Below are 20,714 nucleotides of genomic sequence, written 5' to 3' on the forward strand. Positions count from 1 at the left end.
AAATTAGCTTCAGTCCAAGTAAGTTCTAAAATCCTGATAAACTATAAAAAACCACTGCCTTACCTTTACATCACTCTGGTGAAGCCTGGAGTAACTTAAAGGTGGCAAGCCCTTGTAAATGGGGGAAGAAAATCCATTTGTGCAATAATACAAGTAAAAAGTCAAGGGATGGAGTGCTTTTTTGCATACAAGTAACGGCCTTCAAAGGGATAAAAATTAGGAATCTAATGGAGAATGGAACTCCTGTATCAATAAGCACTGAAAAAAGTGGTACAAGAAGAAAGCGGAAAGAAAGTCTTAACAAATCCAACAAAATCAGAAAATTGTTTAGAAGAACCTTTAAAATGAGTTTTATTGTCAGAATTTTACAAGTAGCCTTCAGTGGCATCATACAAGAAGAACTCTGTTGCAAAACTCTAATAAATAGTCTGCCCCAAGTCCCAAAATATTTTTTGAAATAAAATAAAACAAAACCAAACTTAAAAGAGAATAAAAGCAAGACTTCAGGATGCTCAGAGATGTTAGCAATATTTCCCATTTACAAATAATATCAGGCATTATATAAATCTCCTTCATACAAGTCATTAAAAAACCCAAGACATTCTAAACCTTTACAAAAGCACTCCAGAAATAGTTCCAAAGAGATCCATTTCCATGACAAAACATTAGAGAAGAACTCCATGGGGATTAGCATCACAAATGAAGTTTGAGGTTGAAGTGTAGTGTGTACTTGTGTGCAGCAAGATTAAAGAGCGTGAAAAAGGGATTTGAAGAGAGCATGGAAGTCTGTGACAAGACTCTACTGTGATTTTAATCTGTGTATTTGAGAACGTGATAAAAGGGAGTGAGAGGATGCTCTCAAAATTAACCCCCAAATACACTGCACTTTATGGAAGGCAATATTTACTAAGGTAGTAACTATACCCTCAGAAGGGAGTAGAAAAGGTTTCTCAGCACACTGCACAGTTCAATGCCTGTGCAGACTGCAGTGCTTAGAAGCTGCATTTTGACACCTAAAAGGTATTTTCTGTAGAGGTAACACGTTGTGGCAAGTTAGCTGTTCCTTCAAAGAACAAGAAATCAACTTTGCTGGCATGATGCAGTTTGGGAAATCTCGTGCGAGACAACTTCACTGGGGACTGGGGATTTCAGAGCTCCAATCCTGTCCCAATGCTTTGAAAAATGCACTTCTCTAATTCCCCTTTACATATTCCTCTATCTTCCATAGTAAAGGATTTATAAGATGTCTCATGCAATAAAACACAACTTGAATAAACTTTTCTCAAATCTGTGATTTGAGAAAACCAGGGAAACAGAATGGGAGGGCAGGTACACAGTGATGGTTTTTGTGGTTTTTTATAGTGACATTTCAGGGGGGAAAAAGAAAAAACCAAACCTTAATCTCTTTACAACTTCAGCTTAAGTCTCCTGCACATATGCAAGCAACAGACTCCCCTGGAAAGGAAGGGGGCTGTACTCAATTGAGTACTGTTGCTGGATCGCTTATGTCTCAGCCTGCCTGATGTGGTATGAATTGCAGCATGCCTAATTTTGCAGTTTGTAAAGGTACTTGCAGCCATTGTTTCCACAGGAAACAAAGGCCAGCAGAAATGCTAATGCAATAGATGTGTGATAATATGCCTCACCCATGGCTCACCTCTCTAGTCTCTCTCTAAGCTGTGATGCTGGCTGTACTGTACCATACACTATGGACACGCTCTCTGCAATGTATGGGAAGGTAACACTAGTAACCAAGCGCAGATTGCTAAGGAGACACCTAAAACATTGCATTACATCCCCTTGTCTGTGGCATACTTCAGAAAACAATGTTAGAAGAGCAGTAAAGTAAACATTTCTTTCTAATTTTCTAGATGTCATAATATTTGCCAAAGCTGCAAGGAAAAGCAGATTACCTGAAACAGAGAAAAAGGAATTAATGGAAACAGAGGCAGATGGAACAGCAGGCCTGATCCTGGCCTCCAAATAATTTTGTACATAACAGATAAAGAGACAATGTGCAAAAAATAGACATTCACATTTTAGCAGTTAAACTTTTATTTTTTTATTTTACCTTTTTAAAATTATTTACTTTGTTTTTTCTACAAAAGGCAGACATTGATTGTTGATCTGCAATTGTTCTGAGTGCGCGCAGAGATGCAAAAAAGGGTTATTGGAGGATGAAGAACAGGGAATTGCTCTGACTATACTTTCACATGTCATAATTAAGGTGGCATTAAAGCTTAAGTCCCAGTAATAATATTCATAACAGATATTTTCCTTCCCCATACACCGTTCTCAGTTCATATCAATTGTGTTGAAAACCCATTCGGTGAATTTCTTCAGCTTTTCGGTTGCATTCTGGGATTCCTCCTGTAACCTCAAGTTGTCTTCCCGCAAATGTTGCACTTCAGCCTGAAGGCTGGCCTTGTCCTCTTTTTCCTTAGGCATAAGGAAAAATACAGATCTTAGTGGAAATTTTAGGTGATGCTTCTATCTACCTAGAGCAGCAAGAATCTCTTAAGAGAGCATAAGTCTCATTCTTTTTAAGGATTTTATGTGCAGTAACACACAGGTTTATATCCAAGGGACATTAGTGACATTTCCTTGCCCACATTTTAATTGCATGAACAGGATTTCTTTGTATTAGATCCTAGTACAGAAGCTGGCTCCCCAGGTGGTCCAATAAAATTGGCCATGACCTGTTCTGTATGTACAGGTGCTGATGGTTAAGTAAGTAAAGGGCAGGGAATCTTCCTGCACTTTCCCAGTGAGACTTCATCTCATTACAGCAGATCCTTCTTGGACCAAGTAGGCATTAAAACAATACAGGAAGTTTCCATTGCAGAAATTACAGGTTTAGATAACACTGTCAGCTTTTCATCAGCAGGATACATTTTTATGGACTAACTTCAAACTTTTTGCAGTGTCACCTGAATTAGGAGTGGAGGTACTGTGAATCACCCTCCTAATTTAAGCAGAGGAATCAAACGCCTACAAATTCAGACACCCCATCCCAGCCATGCATAATTAGAAGCCTGAGAAAAGTAGCAAAGAAATGTCTTTTTCTCATACAAGGATGAGACTGTCACAGGCTCAGGCATGGCAAAGCAGCATTACACAGTTATTAGCATCACCAAGCACTAAATACATCTTACAAATCCTTCTGCAGATGAAATGCTTACCTTCCTTAAATCTTCTTGCAGCATCTTCAGCAAACCTTCCAGTTGGTCCACTTTAGAGGCGAGAGTTGGAGGAGATTCTTTACTGTTGAAAGCAGGGAACAAGAATAGGTATTGATATGATTTACTGTCTTCACATGGGGTAGCTAGAAGCTTTGTCTATACCAAGTGGCTTTATGAAGGTATGCATTTGCACGCACCAAGAGGTCACAAAATGAACATAATAGAGTACATGGAACACATGCAGCACATTAAACAACAGAACAAATTTAACTCATGATTACTTGGGTTCATCCCATCACTTAACTTCTTTCTGCTTTAACTCACTGTAAATGCCTTGAATTACCATTGCTTTGGACAGGTTCATTCACATCTCTGACAAGAAAAAGCCTGCAAAAAGGTTCAACTGGACTTACAATTCTTTTATTTTAACCTCCCAATTACATCTTCATGAGAACTTGTGAAGAATTATTGCATGAAGCCTGGAGATGGCTTCCATATAAAGACATCCCTACCCTTTTCCTTGGTTTGTAGCTGGGAAAGCCTGGTCATCTGGTGTATCTACTTACCCTGTATAAGGCTTTATCTGTGCAGTAAGCTGGTCCTCAGCCTGATCACTGCTGGAAGCAGCGCTCACAGGTCTGTGATTTTCATCAGCAGCAGCAAAGAATGAAGCTCGCTGAACTGAGAAGGCAAACGTACAGAGAAAAACAATGGCAGCAATAATTATTTGTTCATGCACAGAACAACAGCTACACCGCTGCATCTCAGCAATTTCAGTCTTTCAAGCAAGGTGAAGTGATGGTATGACATACCAATGTCCACTTGACAGAAGCTAACTGGCAGTGCAAGTGTTTGCACCAGGTTTGCCACTGCACTGGATTCAGGAAGTACTGGCACTGCACAAGCAGCACTGTGCTGATCTTCCTGGCTACAATGGCATGATACCACCCAATAACTTAGCAACTATATTTAGCTTCCTTCGCTCTGTAAAGAATGCCTTTATCTTGAGGAAAGAAAAGCTCACTGTGTGCAACTTGACCAATGACATTTTTCAGAAGCTGAAATTTTTTCCTTATGCCTTAGAAAATGTTTTCAGATTGAAACATGAAACCTCTGCTGCCTTGTGTATTTCTCATTCTGTAACTGTTCAAATGTTCTTACACATCTCTAGATCACTGTCACGTGTAGTGTGACAAACAGCAATATAAAGACTTTTAGCTTAATAAATTAACCTCAGCAGCTCTCACTGGAAACAGAAGAGAATTGTCTTTTTCTGTTTGGCAAATTTTTATACTACAGGTTGGCGTAGCTCAGGGATCCAGGCAGCTGGTACAGATACCATGACTTGCAACTTCAGGAGCTTGTGCTGAGGACACCAAAGGTGTAGAGGAGGTGTTCAGGATCACAAATCAGAATTTAGGTTCCTTGGTATGTGTCAATCCCTACTGCCAACTGTCAGAGACTAGAGAACCAAAGGCCAATGGAATTATATTGAGATCCTTCTCTAAGTCAAATTTGAATCTATTTTTATAGCAGTGAGATGAAGCTGCCAGCTAACACATTACTCCAGCTTTTCATCATCTGAGCTGTCAGTTTGTTATCTTGACCACAGTGACTGTGTTCACACTTCTGAAGAGAAACACAAGTGAGTCTGGGGCCTACCAAGTGAGGGATTCAGGTTAATGAGGACAGTCAAATAAATCTCACCAAAAACCAAGAGATCCTTTCAAGAGAAATTGCCAGCCACAGGGAAATGTGTTAAAACCTGAGTTTCACCCATATGTGGTGATGAAAAAACCATCACTACAAATTCATATCCTCCTGAGGACCATGTCTAACTTTGAATACTCTTCCCAAAACTGCACAGCAGAAATATGAGCCAAGCTGCTCCTACAATTCCTGTGGCAACAGAGCAGAGGACAGGAGCACATCTTGAACACCCACAGAGACATGCACTGTGTTAATGATATATATGGCTACTACCAGAGAACAGCCAAGAAATCAAAGTACTTCACACCCTTTTCCAACCATGGTGAATAAGGTGAGTGAAAAAACACTTCCATGAAGGTGGGACAGCATTTATGCAGATATTAGGAATGGGCACTTCTGTTTCACACATCTAGAAGACTTTTCCATTGAATTCTAGTAAAAAATTCTCTTTCATCTAAACTGCATTTAGTTTTAAGTTCAAATGTATCTAGACAGTTTACAGTTCTCTTCAGTTTACCAAGTGTCATGGAGATGAAAAATGCCATAGGATGAAACAACACTTACAGGCAAACCTACGTCTTTGGGGTATGCAGAGACAATGAAAACGTATTTACCAATAAGGTGTATTTCCCAAACTATCTTGGTAGCAAACTTCAGCTGCACTACATGTACTTACTTCTTGCTGGCACAGTAAGCAAGCAATCATTAGTGTGCTTTCCTCCTACTATATGACTTTATTTTTGCACTTTTGTGCCTTTCCCACACCAGCTGTCTGCAACAGCTTTACATGAAATGAAAAGTGGTCAGCTTCACAAAGATTTGGCCAAACCATAGCACCGAGGAGTTCCAGTATGAAGAAATAGTTTCTGAGTATTACATACAAGTTTCAGGCTCTTAACACTTGAGCTGGTATTTTAAATGAGCTTAATCTTCAGACTAAGTAGAAAATTAAGAACAACAAAATCGAAAGTTGGGATTAAAATAAACCCAAACAACCACAAAACCCACGGTCCTTAATGTAGTGTGCACAAAGACCAGCTTTCTAAGTATTATATTCTGAAAACTTACCTTCAAAAGCTTTGGCAGCATCTACCAAGTTTGACCAGTCCAGATCAGAGGCAGAATCAGGCAATGGCATAAGACCAGGGTCTGGCATGGGCTGCCGTCTTTGCTCCTGGATATCTGTGAGGGAGCTGTCTGAGGCAGAAAACTCTCCTGGAGCGATGCAGAATAGATTATAAACTCCATACAAACACCCAAAAATTCCTTTCTTAATACTGCATGCCCTATTCTTAACTTTTCTGACATAGCACTTTTGGAACCAAAAATCAGAAGAGTGTTTGATCTACTGCAGTTGACCAGATACAGCCTTTTACAAGGCAGGTTTATAAAGCCAGCACATTCAGCTCCTTTCTAACTTGCCTTAGTCCTTGCAGTTGAGTGCTTCAAAAGTCAATCTCTGATTCCACAGCACTGAGCCTGAGTGGAATACTCTTCTACCCAAAAATTCCTGCCTCTGCACAAGCTGAAGATACTTTAGAGGCCTCTGCTGCTTGCTGGGGATTCTACAATCTCTGATTTTTTGCTACTGTAAAAAACAAAACAAAACAAAAAAACCCCAAAAAACAAAACAAACAAACAAACAAAAAACAAAACAAAACAAAACAAAACAAAAAAAAAAAAAAAAAAAAAAAAAAAAACAAACAAAAAAACCAAAACAAAAAAAACCCCACAACAACCCAACCCAAAACTGTGGGGGGGGTTTTTCTTCCTCTTTACAATCTTGTAAACCAATGGGAGCCAACTTAAGGCTACCAAGACAAATCAGAACAAGAAAACCCTTAAAATTACTTCCAGATCATTGCACATCTCTCAGCAGTTCAGTGAAACCTTCAGACCTTTGCTAAAAAAAAGCCACACCCAGCTGTAAGCTGTTACATGGCTCACTATGGAAAAAAACCCCAACATTGGCAAGCTTGAAAGAAGGATTCAAAATCCTGTATTTTTTGTGCAAATTAAAACAACAAAAGTGAAACCCTTAGATTTTCATCACTAATTAGGGCAAGACCAAACTGTCAACCAAGAATTACCTACTTTATTTCACTTCACTGGCTGGACAATCAAAAAATGTGCAATGCCTGGTGCCATGTGTGAGCTCAGAAACAGCAACGACTTCCTTTTTCATCCCCTCTGTCAGGATGTAAACAAGTTTTGAAAACCTTGCAGGCAGTATTAGAAGAGAGAGATGCAGGGGTAAGAAGATGAACTGAGCACTTGGGAGGAAGCAGCTGAGAAGATTATAGTGAAGAGTCTGCTTGGATCATACAGAATAGAAAGACAGTGTGACAGGCAGGATATAATCCCAGAATGCCACGAGTTGTATTTCCCCTGCCCCTCAATAATTAAAATAATTTCATAAGAACTTCAGCTAAATTATATTGCTGCCTAGGAAACAGTGACCAGAAAATCTACACTGCATTCACTTCTTTGCTCAGGAATCTGGATTTCTTTTGTGTCTCTATTTACTTTTTGTAAATGCAATTGTGGCTCAATATTAACACTAAGGATTCTTGTCTTAGCTCTCGAGAGTTATTTTGGAGGTTGTTAACATGAAAATATTTCAAATTAGTGAAAAGATACATTCAATTAGATAAAAACCTATTTGAATAGCTACCTGTTTTAAAACTGTGACTTGGATTGTTAAGGCAGATGAGTAAATACAAACATTTTTAGCTCACTGTTTTTCATCTTTTAAAAAAATGGATGTGTTCTGGAATCTTTGAATTTAAAGAATTTTGAATAACTGGAAGCCAACAAATACTTGTGGTACTAAATATCTAGCTTACTTAATCCTTTTCTCAGCAAAGTGTGTGTGGGAAGACAATCTGTGTGCCAATCAAATAGCTGGTCCTTTTATCATGCAGCTCCTACATTTAATAGAAAATGGAACACCTTGTTTTGTTGACAGAGATAGAAAGGTTATGTGCTAGGAGGAGTTATCAGTTCAGTGTGGAAGAGAACATGACAATAAAAGGTTTTGTAGTTTTCTTTTTGGAAAATACAGTATTTAAATGAAAAGAGACAAAGTGCTGCTTTCCACTTGTGCTCAGGTGGCATCATTAATCTTCTGACCCCAAGCCCTCAGAAGCCAAATCCTCCATCCAGTTACAAGCATAACCAAGTCTGCAAAGTTATTTTAGTGCATATAAAAAAAAAAAAAATGAAAAGAGCTCAGTTTCCTAACTCTTATGCAAGAAACACGTTATACAGACACAACAGCTCATGAAAATGTCAGGTTCAACACTGAAAACTGATGCCTGATGATCACAGTCAGATGAAAAGAATTTAAAATAGATTTCTTCATCAGCCTTCACTGTCAAATGCATCCTGTGTAGCTAAATGCAGACTCTGCTTAGGGCCCACTACAGTGAGTTGAATCTATTGATAGCCTTGCATTTTCCTCTTGAAACATACTAAAACATGAATAAATCAGAGCAGATATGTACTTCTTCAGAAAACATTGCAGAATCCTACCCTCAGATCCACCTCTATTTCTGGAAAACACACTCAGTTATAAAGTACAGTGGGAACCTGTCAAAATTCTGTTTCTCACTGGGACATTCACGTGCAGCAACACACAAGTCATCAAATAATCAAATTGAGACTTTTCAATAAACTAATGGGGGAAAGCTGAGTGTCTTTGTGACAGCACTTTACAAATAACCTTTTCTGGTTAACTGAGTGACTAAAATAAGTAATTCAAGTGCTGTAAAATAAATAGGGTAAGGAAATGAATTTAGAAACAGTTGAACAGTTGGCACAATAAAAGCTGTATCTGGTGTAATGTACATCCAAATGTCCACTAGTATTTATCCACTTTCGTATCATTTTCCTAATTGTCTTTTATTCCCATAATCCCACATTAAGGAACTGACAGCAGAACTGAAGTTCTCTCTGGTGGATAACCAGAAATACATTATTTGTCCATTGGTCCAACTGATCTAGGTGACTCTTGGAAGAAATGATGGAAACTTGCAACCAGCGAGGCAAATTTCTGTGGTCCCTCCACAAGGCAAATGCATGAACAGTCATCCCATCTTACACCCACTGAAGTGAGGAAAAAAAAAATTAAAATACTGTCTTTTTTAATATTTTCAGTCATGTGACTGGACTCCCCTCATCTGAGCAAAATCAAGATGGAACTACCAATTGCTGTAACAAACATTTTGCCACAAGATGATTCCCCGAAGGATTCCTCTGGAAGTCGAAAAATGGGAAATCCACTTACCGTGTAGTGATTTCATTCCCAAAGTATAGGATGGTCTCCGTAATGGCAGCGACTTTGGGAGAGAAGGGTAGGTGCTGGTGAACAGAACATCGTTTGGCATGGCTTGGTCCAGGAGCGAGGCGCGCGAGGTGAAGAAGTGATCCCTCTGACCACTGTAAATACTCTCATCTGACAAAGTCCTTTGCAAGGCACGCCTTGTGGTAGGAGTGCTGGGAAAGGGAGACTGACAGGACAGAGTGTGTGACTATACATTCATAAACACAAATAAAAAGAAATGAGAAAAAATAATCAATAAGGAAACTTTTGAAATAGTTTTAAAAAAACTTATTTAGAGTAAGAAACCAAGTGTTAACATAGCGTTTTTTCAGAGTGGACAGGAAAAAGAACTGACAGAATTGGCTTTTAAGGAGGTTATATCTAGGTAACATACATAGATTTTTTTCAGCCTCACATTTTAACTTTTAAACCCTTCAAACTTCTCCTGAAGCGGAAATCTCAGGCAGCTCTTGCTGACTCCAGAGCTGATGTGTAGCAGAGAAACAGATCCAGAAGGAGCCTGAGTACTGCAGAAAGAAGACTTCTCCCATTGCCTGGGGTTGGCTGCCTTCCTGTAGACACAGCACCAGCAAATGCCAACTAATTAGAAGTCTCCCGTTACTGAACAACTAGGAATACCCCCACTGCTGTGGGTCTTCAGAAGTATTAGAATCGAAAGCAGTCCCATAAATAAGAGAGCTTGTGTCTTACCCTCACCATCATCCCAGCTTCCTCCCTGCTCCACACAGGAGAAAGCAATGCTGGGGGTAGCCAGGAGTTTTGCACTCTCAGGCCAGTGCCAGAGAGCTGCTACCAGGATCATTCCCTCCACCAGAGACACTGATTTTCATGAAACCTGTAGCAACACAGCTATCTCTAAGGCATAGCATGTCTTTACAGTTGGGTTGAAATTTGCTCCAAAGACTTTCATGGAAAAATTTTTGCAGAGCTTCATTTGCTCTATAAGAGTTTAAACAAAAGGAGCAAATGTATTTAACAAAAAGAATAATTAAAAACAAAGTTCCTAATTTGCACATAAAAATAGTCATCTCTTCTCGGAGAGAGGAAAAAATTGTTCCACAGACAATATTCTATTCCTGTGATCAAAATCCCACACTATAGGGTGGGAGAAGAACATGGAACTGTTGGTAGTGTACACAGGAAGACAATCTGTGAATCCTCTCACCTCTTAAAAACGTCAATATGAGAACATTGCTGGACATGTTTGTTTTATGATTAAGAATCAGAATTATTAAGATTAATTCCAAAACCCTGCTATCATCAGAAGGAAATAAAGAAGCCAACTTTCTATTTTTCATGCCAATTTTCCATTATCAATTCCTCCCCTCTGTGATGCCTCCTTCAGGACTTGCCCATCACAGTATGAACCCGCATAAACCATTAACACTAAAGAAATGACAGCTCCTGCTACTCAGTTGTTACTGTGGCACACGGGAGACTGAACTGCCTTTTTTTTTTTTTCCTGCTAATGAAAAGTTCTGGTACCAGAGCAGGGAAAAGGGAAAGTTACTTGTCTGAGAATATACAATGCCCAAATAGTAGAGAGGATAAGGAAGATAAGGCGATAAGGAAGGCTGGGGAGATAATACAAAGATGCACAAGACACACAAAATCATAGCCTAGAACAAATTCTACTGGCAAACAAAGCCTTTGTCAGCCAATAGACAGAAAGGTGAAGGATTTTTGGTGCAATGAATTAATGCAGGCCATTATAATTATTTTTTAAAAATTTCTTTTAAAGTGTCAAAAATTCATATGCTCTAGGACTTTTTCTGTAAGATGAAATCTAAGTTATGCAGTGGGCAGAATTAAGTTACTTTTAAAATGCAATTTTAAAGATGCAATTTATTGGTGTGACAGAACATTTTTAACTTGCTAAAATATATCAAAAGTGCAACCAGGAAATAAGGATCAGGGTAAGAACTGATTCACTAACCCCATGGCAGAAAAACAGCAAACTTGGGAAGATATCTTGGTATGAGAACAATTCTCTCGCTCGAAACAACCAATAGGAGGTGTTTGTATCACCCATGTCCCAGTTCCCCTCAGAACTATCACAAACCTAAGAAAAACCTATCTTGCCAATAATAAGGTTTTCAATCTCTGGCCTCAAAAGTAACATCTTAAATAAACTGTGTATGGAACCCACACTTACAAGCTTTAATAAGCCACTTCATGTTTTTACTAGCAAAAAATGAAGTTACAGCTCTCTCTTCTGCATGGTTGCTGTGGAAACAATTTGGGCTCTGGATGGCAAGCACTGGCTGTACAGGAAGACTAGAAATCAAGACATTCTCTTCCAAATTATGGATTCTAAAAATATATGCACTTACGTGTTATTCAATGTATTTTGAAACACATCAGGAAATGTTTCTAACTATTCTGCAAAAATATAGGCTTAAGTTTAGGGATCATTTTTGATAACAGGATTACTGAGGCATAAAAGTGTGCTTTTTCCAAGGAGTTTCAATGCTGTCAGTAAATCACTGTCTAGTGATGATATCAGAGAACAGTTAAAATATGTATGACAACACTACAGGATTTTCCATAATCCAGCAGTACTGAATGTTCTTTGCAATTTGGCATATTAGCCTCTTTAAATCTACACACAAAGTTTTAATAATATTGCAGAGACTGTAATAATGAATCTTTTCACCAAATTAATTCTCCAGTAATCAGTTACAAAGAGATTATTTTCCATCCACCATGAGAATTCAGGGAATGCTTCGCATTTTATTTTCCTGTTATGCGTGAGAATGGAAAAGATCCTCTCTCTCTCTTTAACATACCTTAAAATTCTTCTGGGATTCAGGTGTTGGGCTATCAAGATCTATCAACTTCTTCAGCTCTTCTTCGACAGTGGACTTGGAGGCTCGTTTTGGGGAGGCGCGCAGGTCCCTTGCGGACGCCCGCAGCCGAGGGTGCGCCATTTCATTGCCATCACTCTGGTGACGTCTTAAATGAAATGGAACAGACACATTCAGGTTTCAAAGCCCTGGGGCAAGAGGCATGAATGAAACAAGAATTATAGCACCCTCAAGTTTTTAAAAGAAAAAAAAAACTATGTAGAGGGCACAGAGGATGGAAGAAGTTTCACTACTACAGCAGAGACTCACCTTAGTGGATACCTGTGGAAGCACTAAGCTTGTTTAAAAACATCAACTAGCAATGCAATAAAATAATTCAAGGTTAATGTAATACATTTTCCCAGTAAGGGACTGAATCCATTGATATAACATGCATTCATAAAAAAAGGTGTCCTCAGTAAGCCCAAAAGCAGCAAATGATTAACTTTCTTTAATATTTCAACAGGCTTTTTATAATGTAGTTATCACAAAGTTTCACCATTTCCTTTTGACAGCCAGTTATTGGTATCATCTAGTGATACTGTGCCTGACTCAGTAACAGGCAAGAGGGTTTGAATAAATTACTTTGAAATGGGCTTTCTTAAGTATTTGCTTTTTGAGTCATACTTAACAATATTTTCACTAGTAAGTTGTTTCTCAATTTCTCTTCCAAAAGAGATGCTTGCATATTGTAATGCTGAGATACGCTGGCTTGCTTTAAGCCTGTTAGACTGGATACTGGCAGCAATTTTAACAAGGCAATGTGGAATGCCAGCGTTAATGCACAGCATGGACAGTACTACTACATGGATGAGAGGTTTCAGTAAAACTCAGGCTCTACAGTAAGAGGATTTTTAATATTTGCTCAAATAGTATTTTGAATCACCTTTAAGTAGTCCCAAGAAAGGATAAGCTTTAATAGGACTGAAATCCATAGAGCTTTCTAGAAATTATAAAACCCCCAACTTTTACAAGTTAACATTAGAATTAGATTAGCCAACTATCAAATATTTAAACCATACTCCAAGAAGACGAGATTAGAGATTAAGTTCTACAGAAGATGAAGCATTGTATTAAATAGTCTTGAACTCTTCTCTACAGAGAACTGTCACAGATCAAAATGCTTCTTTTACAATTAAAGCAAATGATCAAACAAGAGAACAAAAAATAAAGTCTTACTTTCTTGAATCCATAAACCCCACTGAGTTTATTGTCCCTTCTGGCTTTTTCCATCCGATCAGGTACTTGCTAGTAGCACCCTGGCGAGGGTAGAAGGTCCTAGGACCAGATGAGGAGGAAGAGGAGGAGGAGAAAGAAGGTGCGAGCTGAGGAGAAGTAGCAGAATGAAGCTCTTCTTTAGGGGAGCTTCTGGCACTGGTGAAAACAACAGGGCTGGCAGAGTGTCGTGAGCTCATGGTACTAGGAGAAGAACATAACAAAGACAAAAATTGCCTCAAATGTGTATATATGGTCCTTGTTTAGTTGATTTTAGAGCACAACTCTGGGCACAAGATGTTATTCTTATCAACAGAGGATAGAGTTGCAAAATCAGTTTGTTCTTCTTAAGGACCTTCCACCAATGTTTCATTAAAACACCTCACACAGTAAAGGAAAAATTTTGCAAGGAATCTCCAGAGATAAAATACAACCACTCTTCACAAAATGGGAAACCTAGGGGTCCATTGTCACTAGGCAGTTTAAAAATAATACATGAGATTTCAGTTGAATTAGCAAAAAAAAACATAGACCAAATTCTTGCTGGCTTTAAAAGGAAACATATTTTGAAGAAACTTAAGCAACAAGAAACATCTCTTTAAGACTCCACAACAAACAAAAGAAGAAACCAATATAGCTCTTAAAACAGGGCTTGTGGAATTTCACCTGAAAAGCATTTATTTAGTATTTGCAAGGGAAAATAAATACTTAAATTGAGAAGGTAGAGCAGGTCTCCAACATATATCACCATTTGTCAAGACAGAAGATGGAGCTGGCAAGACCAACTGCAGCTTGTTGGGAGTAGGAGAGGGGCTTTAGATGGAAGATACTCTTTAGTAATGCTGATACTCAAATCTGATGGAATATGCTTCCTATCAGGAGTGCTAGGCCTAGACAATATATACTATAACAATCTTAAAAGGACAGTCATTTATAAGCACAATGATAGGAAATGGTTGTGTACAGCTATAATACTGAAATAGCATTATATATCTAGAGACCAGTTTTCTACCAGCTCTCTACACAACTTATGCACATTTTCATCCCTGGATCCAACACTGCAGTGAAGGAACTTGAAACAGATGGCCTCATGGTAAAGAACAGTTTGACTGAGAAATAAAAATAAGCAGGAAGGCTAAATAAAGTCACTGAATAATCTCTTCTTTCTTAGCATAGCAGAAAATTCTTCACCAATCTGTTCACAACTTAATAAAACAATGCATTTTCACATCTATCCCTCTTACTGAAACAGAAAAAAGAATTTAAGGTTAAATTTATGTTGCCACCTGGGAAAATAATACCACCTATGTTTAGTCTCAAGCAGTCAGTTATCTAATCTATGCCACTTGTCTGGCTCCTAGTAGTCAATGAAGAAATATCCTAAAGAGGTGGTTCTGCTTGTCTCAAATTAGGTATCTCAGATATGCAGGGAGAATTAATGCTTTGGAGTTTCTTCTCTCTCTTCATTGACAACAGATGGAGTCGAAAGAATCACCCTGAAATATGTTTCATTTTCATGTAGCTCAAGTTAAGGACCATGATTGCCTGCAGTGAAGTGCTGTGGGCTTGATGAAGAGCCTGAGTGGACTGTAGCCTTCTACTGCCTGCTGCAGCCCAGGGGCATCACATCTGGGCAAGATGCACCTCTCCACTTGCATGGAAATCAAATTACAATAACACAGATTTTGGATTAAAGAACTGCATTTCCTTCCTTCCCTCCATCTCTACATTTAGAAGGCCGATACAAAAGACAGCAGATAGAAAATACAGAAAGGTATTTTCCTGTCCATCAATGCTATATATTTATACATATATAGCACAACCTTCATATTTGTAACAGATATAATTATAGCAAGAAAGCAGAGAAATTAAGTGGTAGGGGAATACACAGTAAATTTTTCTTCATTTCCCCTCTGTCTCTTCCAATACTGAAAAAAATCTCTTACAAATGCTAAGTAAACCAGCCCATCTGTAAGGTATCACTAGCACAGCATAAACTGCCATTTCTAGCCCCTCCTAAATACACTCAAGAAGTAGAAAAGTCTTTCTGCTTCAGTGTAGGGAAAAAAGATAAAGGAATCTCTGTCCACATTCCAGAATTCTTCAACCCATCAAGTATTTCTCAAGGAAGTGCTAGTTGTGACAAACTGTTTGTTAATAAAAACCAGTACAAATAAATATCCAGCTCCTGGATAGGCTAATGGTGTTGATCCTTAACATTACTGGGTAAAGAAGGTAACAACTGATGTTAATTATGCTTGACATAAAATTTATATAAGATGCATATGTACGTATAATATTTATTATATAACATACTATAAATACACATTTATAGTATGCATTTTAAGTATTATTATTTGAATATTTATTATAATATGCATCATATACTAGACACCAAGAGCAGCCTGGTAAATGCTAGTAAAATTAGCATACAATTTTAAATATGGATTTCTTTAAAGTGCATTGCATATTTTGAGCTGTGGTTTTTACAATACAGTATTTTTGGGAGGATATTCTGCTTCAGGACTACACACAAAACTGTGAATATGACTGAAGCTTTTCACCCTACCAGCAAACACAGGCAGGCCAACAGGACACTGGCAGGCAAAGAGACACTTAGTAACTGAGAGCATATTTGGAGTGCAAAAGGCTTTGGATAAACTCTACAAAAACTAAATCAGAGCTGGAGCACTATGGTAGTGATGGGCAGTTATTACAATACTTGACTCCAGGAAGCATGCAGAGAATTCAGCATACTGCCACAGATACCTACACCAGGTTAGTGTTATCTGGAAGAGATTCAGTCCTCTTTCTCAGGAAACAGAGATGGTCACTATTGGTCCCCTATCTCCCACCTCAATTACTGAGACAGCAAGGATTGAATTATGTACTCTACATGACTGTCTGCAAGAATTGCAGATGAGCCATTCATATAAGCAATCTACAATAAATATTTTAAGTATCTTAAAATTATCAGAAGTAATGAAAAATGTATTTGATTATAAATAGTCAAGATTATCCTTTTAATTGTGGTAAGAAGACCATAAAAACTGTATAGCTTAGGTAGAAATGAAAGTTTGATTTAATTTTTTCTGTAAGGAATTCATGCCATCAGCACATACTGCTTCATTTAATGACATTCAGCTATAATGGTTCTGTATAATTACTGGCCTACATAATGCAGTTCTCCTGGGATGCTATGAGAAATCTGCACAATCATCAGGAAGGACTTTGGGAATGGGGGTGGAAAAGAGAAATAAAACCCAGCCAGAAGCTCTGCTGTAAAAGTTAATCACTATAATTTACATTTTGCCACCAGTTCTCAGGTACAAGTTCTTTTATGCATCATTAAATGATCTGAGCAGTAATTATCGCTCTTGTCTTCTACAGACACAAACACTCTAATTTGTAGTTATTTTCTTTTCTTTTGTCACAGAGATCTTTTTAGGGCCATATTCCCTTTCTTCTTGCTCAGAAATCTGATTTTAAAGACATTACAGACATTATGGCATCCACAGGCAAAAGATAAAAAAGTGAAAAACAACAAAGGATAGCAATTTAGAAACTGATAGAGAAACACACCAATTAAGCTGTTCATTTCTCATGAAAAGCAGCCTGTTCAGAATCTTTCTGTCGTCTCCCCTCCTTCACCTCCTTGAAGCAGGCATCTTCCTAATAATCTCCATAATCTGTACTTGTCTTTTGGAAGTTCCACTTTAACCAGCCTCCAGCTCCAAGCTGTTGTGCCTCCACAGAGGAAGCAATGAGAGAGCTGGGAGCAAAGGGCTGGATGACCTAGGGTTCCACTGCTGTTCAGTGTGCAACCACCAACTGAGGATGCCACAAGAAACAAAACCAAAGCTTTTTATCCCAGACTGTGCCTTTGTTTTATTGTGAGGCATCAAACACATGCTCTAATCTTCAAAAATAAAATAAAAATAAAAAAAAAAAAAGAAGGAACATGAGTCAATCTGGTTTTAATCTGCCACAACAAACGATGTACGTGCAAGTATTGCTCTATTTCTCAAGTACCACACCCGATGTGCTCTACAAACTAATACTACTCCTTTTTGCAAAGAGTTGCATTATTAACATCTCAGTTTTAAATGAAATTTGGCCAAAAGAAACCTCAACTGTTTTCTCCAGAATAAAGCCCAAGAAACCTTTACCAGGAAATTTCAGTGGCAGCCCCAAATATAAGGAGAGAGTAATTTAAATTCCATCAGAGAAACATTACCTCAGTTAATCCACACCAACTAGAGAAAACACCATGTTTTGGAGACACAATGCTATAGTATAATAAATAACTAGACAACAACCTAGACACCAGTTTGCAGTCAAGTTGAAAAGTATATTCATGGAAGAGGAGAGTTGTCATGGTGTGTCTGCCCTGCAGTGTTTCTTTCTACAAAATTTCCTCAGCTTTTCTAGGGAACTAACTCTATTTGGTTCTTGAAGATGAAACCAGAACCTCAGATATACAAAGATGCCATTCCATTAGGCTTTACAATCAAACTTCCAAGACTTACATAAATTTTCCAGGATTCTTTAAGTGGCTTCAGAAAAAAATCCTTCTAAATGACAATGTTACTAACTTTATTGCAATCAGCATTTTGTGTAAGAATCTCAACATTTGATGTTGCTGCCAGGTACATTCAGACAAGTACTGCAGTACATGTGGTAAATTCTACTGAATGTTAAAAAATGCACATAAACATGCTTATCTTAAAATAAAAGGTGCAATACTGTAGACAACCATCATATAAATCTTTTACCTTCAAGAAAGGGGAATACACTAACATGCCAGAACTCTAAGTCCCTCTACAGAGTGTTTTCTGCAGTTCTTCATGCATACACAGCTACTGGAAACACACCAGTCTCAAACACCTGGGTGGGATTTCTATCAATTGAGTGTCAGCTTTGGTGCCAGAAATGGCCAATGAAGAGAGGCAATAAACCAGAGTGGGACCACCATTAATGGATTATTTAGTCAGAATTACCATGACAAAGCACATGGAGACCATTACAGTCTCTATGACAACCCCTTTATTTGCAGCTACTGTACGAGGGATTAGTGAACTGTTCTCATAAACATCTAGTCTTGCATGGTAGCTTTGTTCAAGGCAATTACCAGAAATTGCTTTGGACTTCCAGTCTGCAGGGATTTTAGCTACACACTCAAAACAGAGGTGCCTTAAGAATAAAAATGCAACAGTCAGGCTCCACAAGGCCAACAAATTATGATGATCCCACATCCTCCCTGAAAGACCTACATTTTCTTCTCGTTGCTAGTATGGCACAGCAGGAATATTTTTTCAAAGCACATTGAATACTTCTTGAGAAATGGGTTAGGGAAATGGTCTAAAATATTTTCTGCTTCTAGCAGCACTGATTAACTTGTAAAGTGGGTATCTTCCATTTGAGGTGTTTAAGCACTATACACACACACACTTGATATTGTGGACTTTCCAAGGCAAAACTGAGGGAGAGAAGGAAGGTGACTGTAACCTGTCAAGCCTGTACCCACAAGTTCGCAGCAGAATGAGATTAAGATCTACATGTTAGCACTCCCAAGCAACTTGCTCTCATTATTGATCATACCAACTGCAAGATTTCCAAAGACTAGGGGAAAAAAATGCAAAACATCTGAAAGGAGTACTTGCAAGACTGAGAATAAACCCAATATTAAACTGTTCATTAATAACATGGACTGATCTCCTTTTTGATCCACACATAAACTGCAGTTGTTGCAAGACACTCCCCATGAACACATCAGACATGTCTGTCTTACGGATAGTTCAGTAGCAGCAGTTTAGCACAGAATATGCTCTTAAAGACTTTTAGCACTATAAGCAGTAGCAGATTCAAAAGCTGGTCTTAATTTTCAAGAAGTCGGCACAGTGAAATCTTTCAAAACACTGATTAACATATGTAGAACCCTCTCTCTTCAACATCCACTTCTCACTTTTGATAAATTAGAGAGCGAGAATGGGAAAATGCATGTTGGGGGGCAATCATACAAGAGGTGAAAATTACCTTGTATGCGAGACAGCATCACTTAAACTGTAAGCACTGTTCTCCCTTGTGAGAGGGTTGGAGGCTGGCTGACTCTTGCTGTGAATATCCAGGCTGAGTGAGGATTCGGCTTTCCTGTCCATGTGGCTGTCCTTTTCTAATGTCCTGTCTGCAATGGAGACCACTTCGCTGGAGCTGTGCCACAGCGGTGCCACCTTGTCCTTGGCCAGCCCGGTGCGGGGCGATGTGGCGGCGCCCAGGGAGGCGGTGCTGCCGTGGCTGGGCCCGTAGGAAGTGGTGTCGATGCCGCTGTCAGCCGATGTCCCTTGAAGGTAGTTGTAGCTGTTCAGCTCCGATTCCGTGCGCTCCCCGCTGTCATACCATTTCTCATCACTGTGAGCACTGGAGGCATTGCTGGAGAGTGTATTGCTGCTGGAATGGCTGGAGTAGTGGCTGTCAGACTACAGAACAAACAACAAAATTATGACAATGAAGAGGAGAAAATAAAGGGTTACGAAAGCCACCACTGTACATAGGAGTTCTCCCACCCGGAGGTATTGGATAGATACACTGAGAAGACTAATAAACTCTAAAAATTTCATTCCAGCACAATGCACATCCTCTGTGCTGACTGCACATAAAAACCCCTCTCTTGGAAAGGCAGGAAAAAGCCTGAGTTGTTTGTATTTTGTCCCAAAATACCTTGTGGTGGCTCCTTTCAAGCAACAGTTCTGCTCAGCCCAGTCCAATGAAGTTGGTGAGCTATGTAGACTTTGACTTGGGTTATAACTACAATAACTAAAAATATTCTAATTTTAAGACTGCAATGTTTTAGAACATGAAACATAAGCAATTCACAAAAAGTGCATGCTATTTTAGTAATCCAATTGCCTATCAAAAAGTCAAAGGAGCATAGCCTCTTCTCTTCCTCTTCTTGCCAGTAGGGTGTCTTTCCTCCTCAGCAGGAGTGTCCTTTGCAAATGACCAGTGAAAGATCATTTAACTAATGTGAAATTGTCTTCCAAAAAGCAGAACTGCATGAAAAGAAGCTTTAATGTAATGTTTTTAAATTATCCCATCAGGGCATGCCAGTGTCTGGATGGTTTGTATGTCCTGTCCTTGGTTACAGCCCACTATTACAAAGAAACTGAATGTCCTTAATTTCATAGTGGTGGAATATCCCATTTCAAGAAGAGTTTCTTGTCATACACTTACTGCTTAGTAGATCATCTACCTTTGGGGTATTTATATCCATTTGAATTCTACTGAACTTATCTAAGTTCTGATCATCTACAGAATCAGAACTGAAGCAGTAGGCAACAGACTATTGGATGACCACATGGCCTGCGAAAAAAGGGAATTGATGGAAAGCAGACTTAAAAGTTTTGTCTACCCCTGTTT

General features: G+C 38.7%; 1 protein-coding gene across 2 annotated transcripts in view; it reads right to left on the bottom strand.

Annotated features, from left to right (window-relative positions):
* Window positions 1-334: 334 nt before the first annotated feature.
* SIPA1L1 (signal induced proliferation associated 1 like 1) overlaps window positions 335-20,714 on the bottom strand; it is a 200,891-nt gene continuing 180,511 nt past the window's right edge. For both annotated transcript variants that reach the window (XM_056492556.1, XM_056492555.1), the window contains 8 exons: window positions 19,335-19,774; window positions 13,263-13,502; window positions 12,027-12,192; window positions 9,181-9,424; window positions 5,961-6,107; window positions 3,749-3,863; window positions 3,183-3,264; window positions 335-2,439 (listed from right to left, as the gene is read on the bottom strand). In XM_056492556.1, coding sequence (XP_056348531.1) covers window positions 2,296-2,439; window positions 3,183-3,264; window positions 3,749-3,863; window positions 5,961-6,107; window positions 9,181-9,424; window positions 12,027-12,192; window positions 13,263-13,502; window positions 19,335-19,774 — 1,578 coding nt within the window. In that variant the 3' untranslated portion in view covers window positions 335-2,295. The remainder of the gene's footprint in view (window positions 2,440-3,182; window positions 3,265-3,748; window positions 3,864-5,960; window positions 6,108-9,180; window positions 9,425-12,026; window positions 12,193-13,262; window positions 13,503-19,334; window positions 19,775-20,714) is intronic.

The sequence above is a fragment of the Oenanthe melanoleuca genome, chromosome 5, assembly GCF_029582105.1.
Source record: "Oenanthe melanoleuca isolate GR-GAL-2019-014 chromosome 5, OMel1.0, whole genome shotgun sequence".
In the NCBI taxonomy this organism is placed as follows: Eukaryota; Metazoa; Chordata; class Aves; order Passeriformes; family Muscicapidae; genus Oenanthe; species Oenanthe melanoleuca.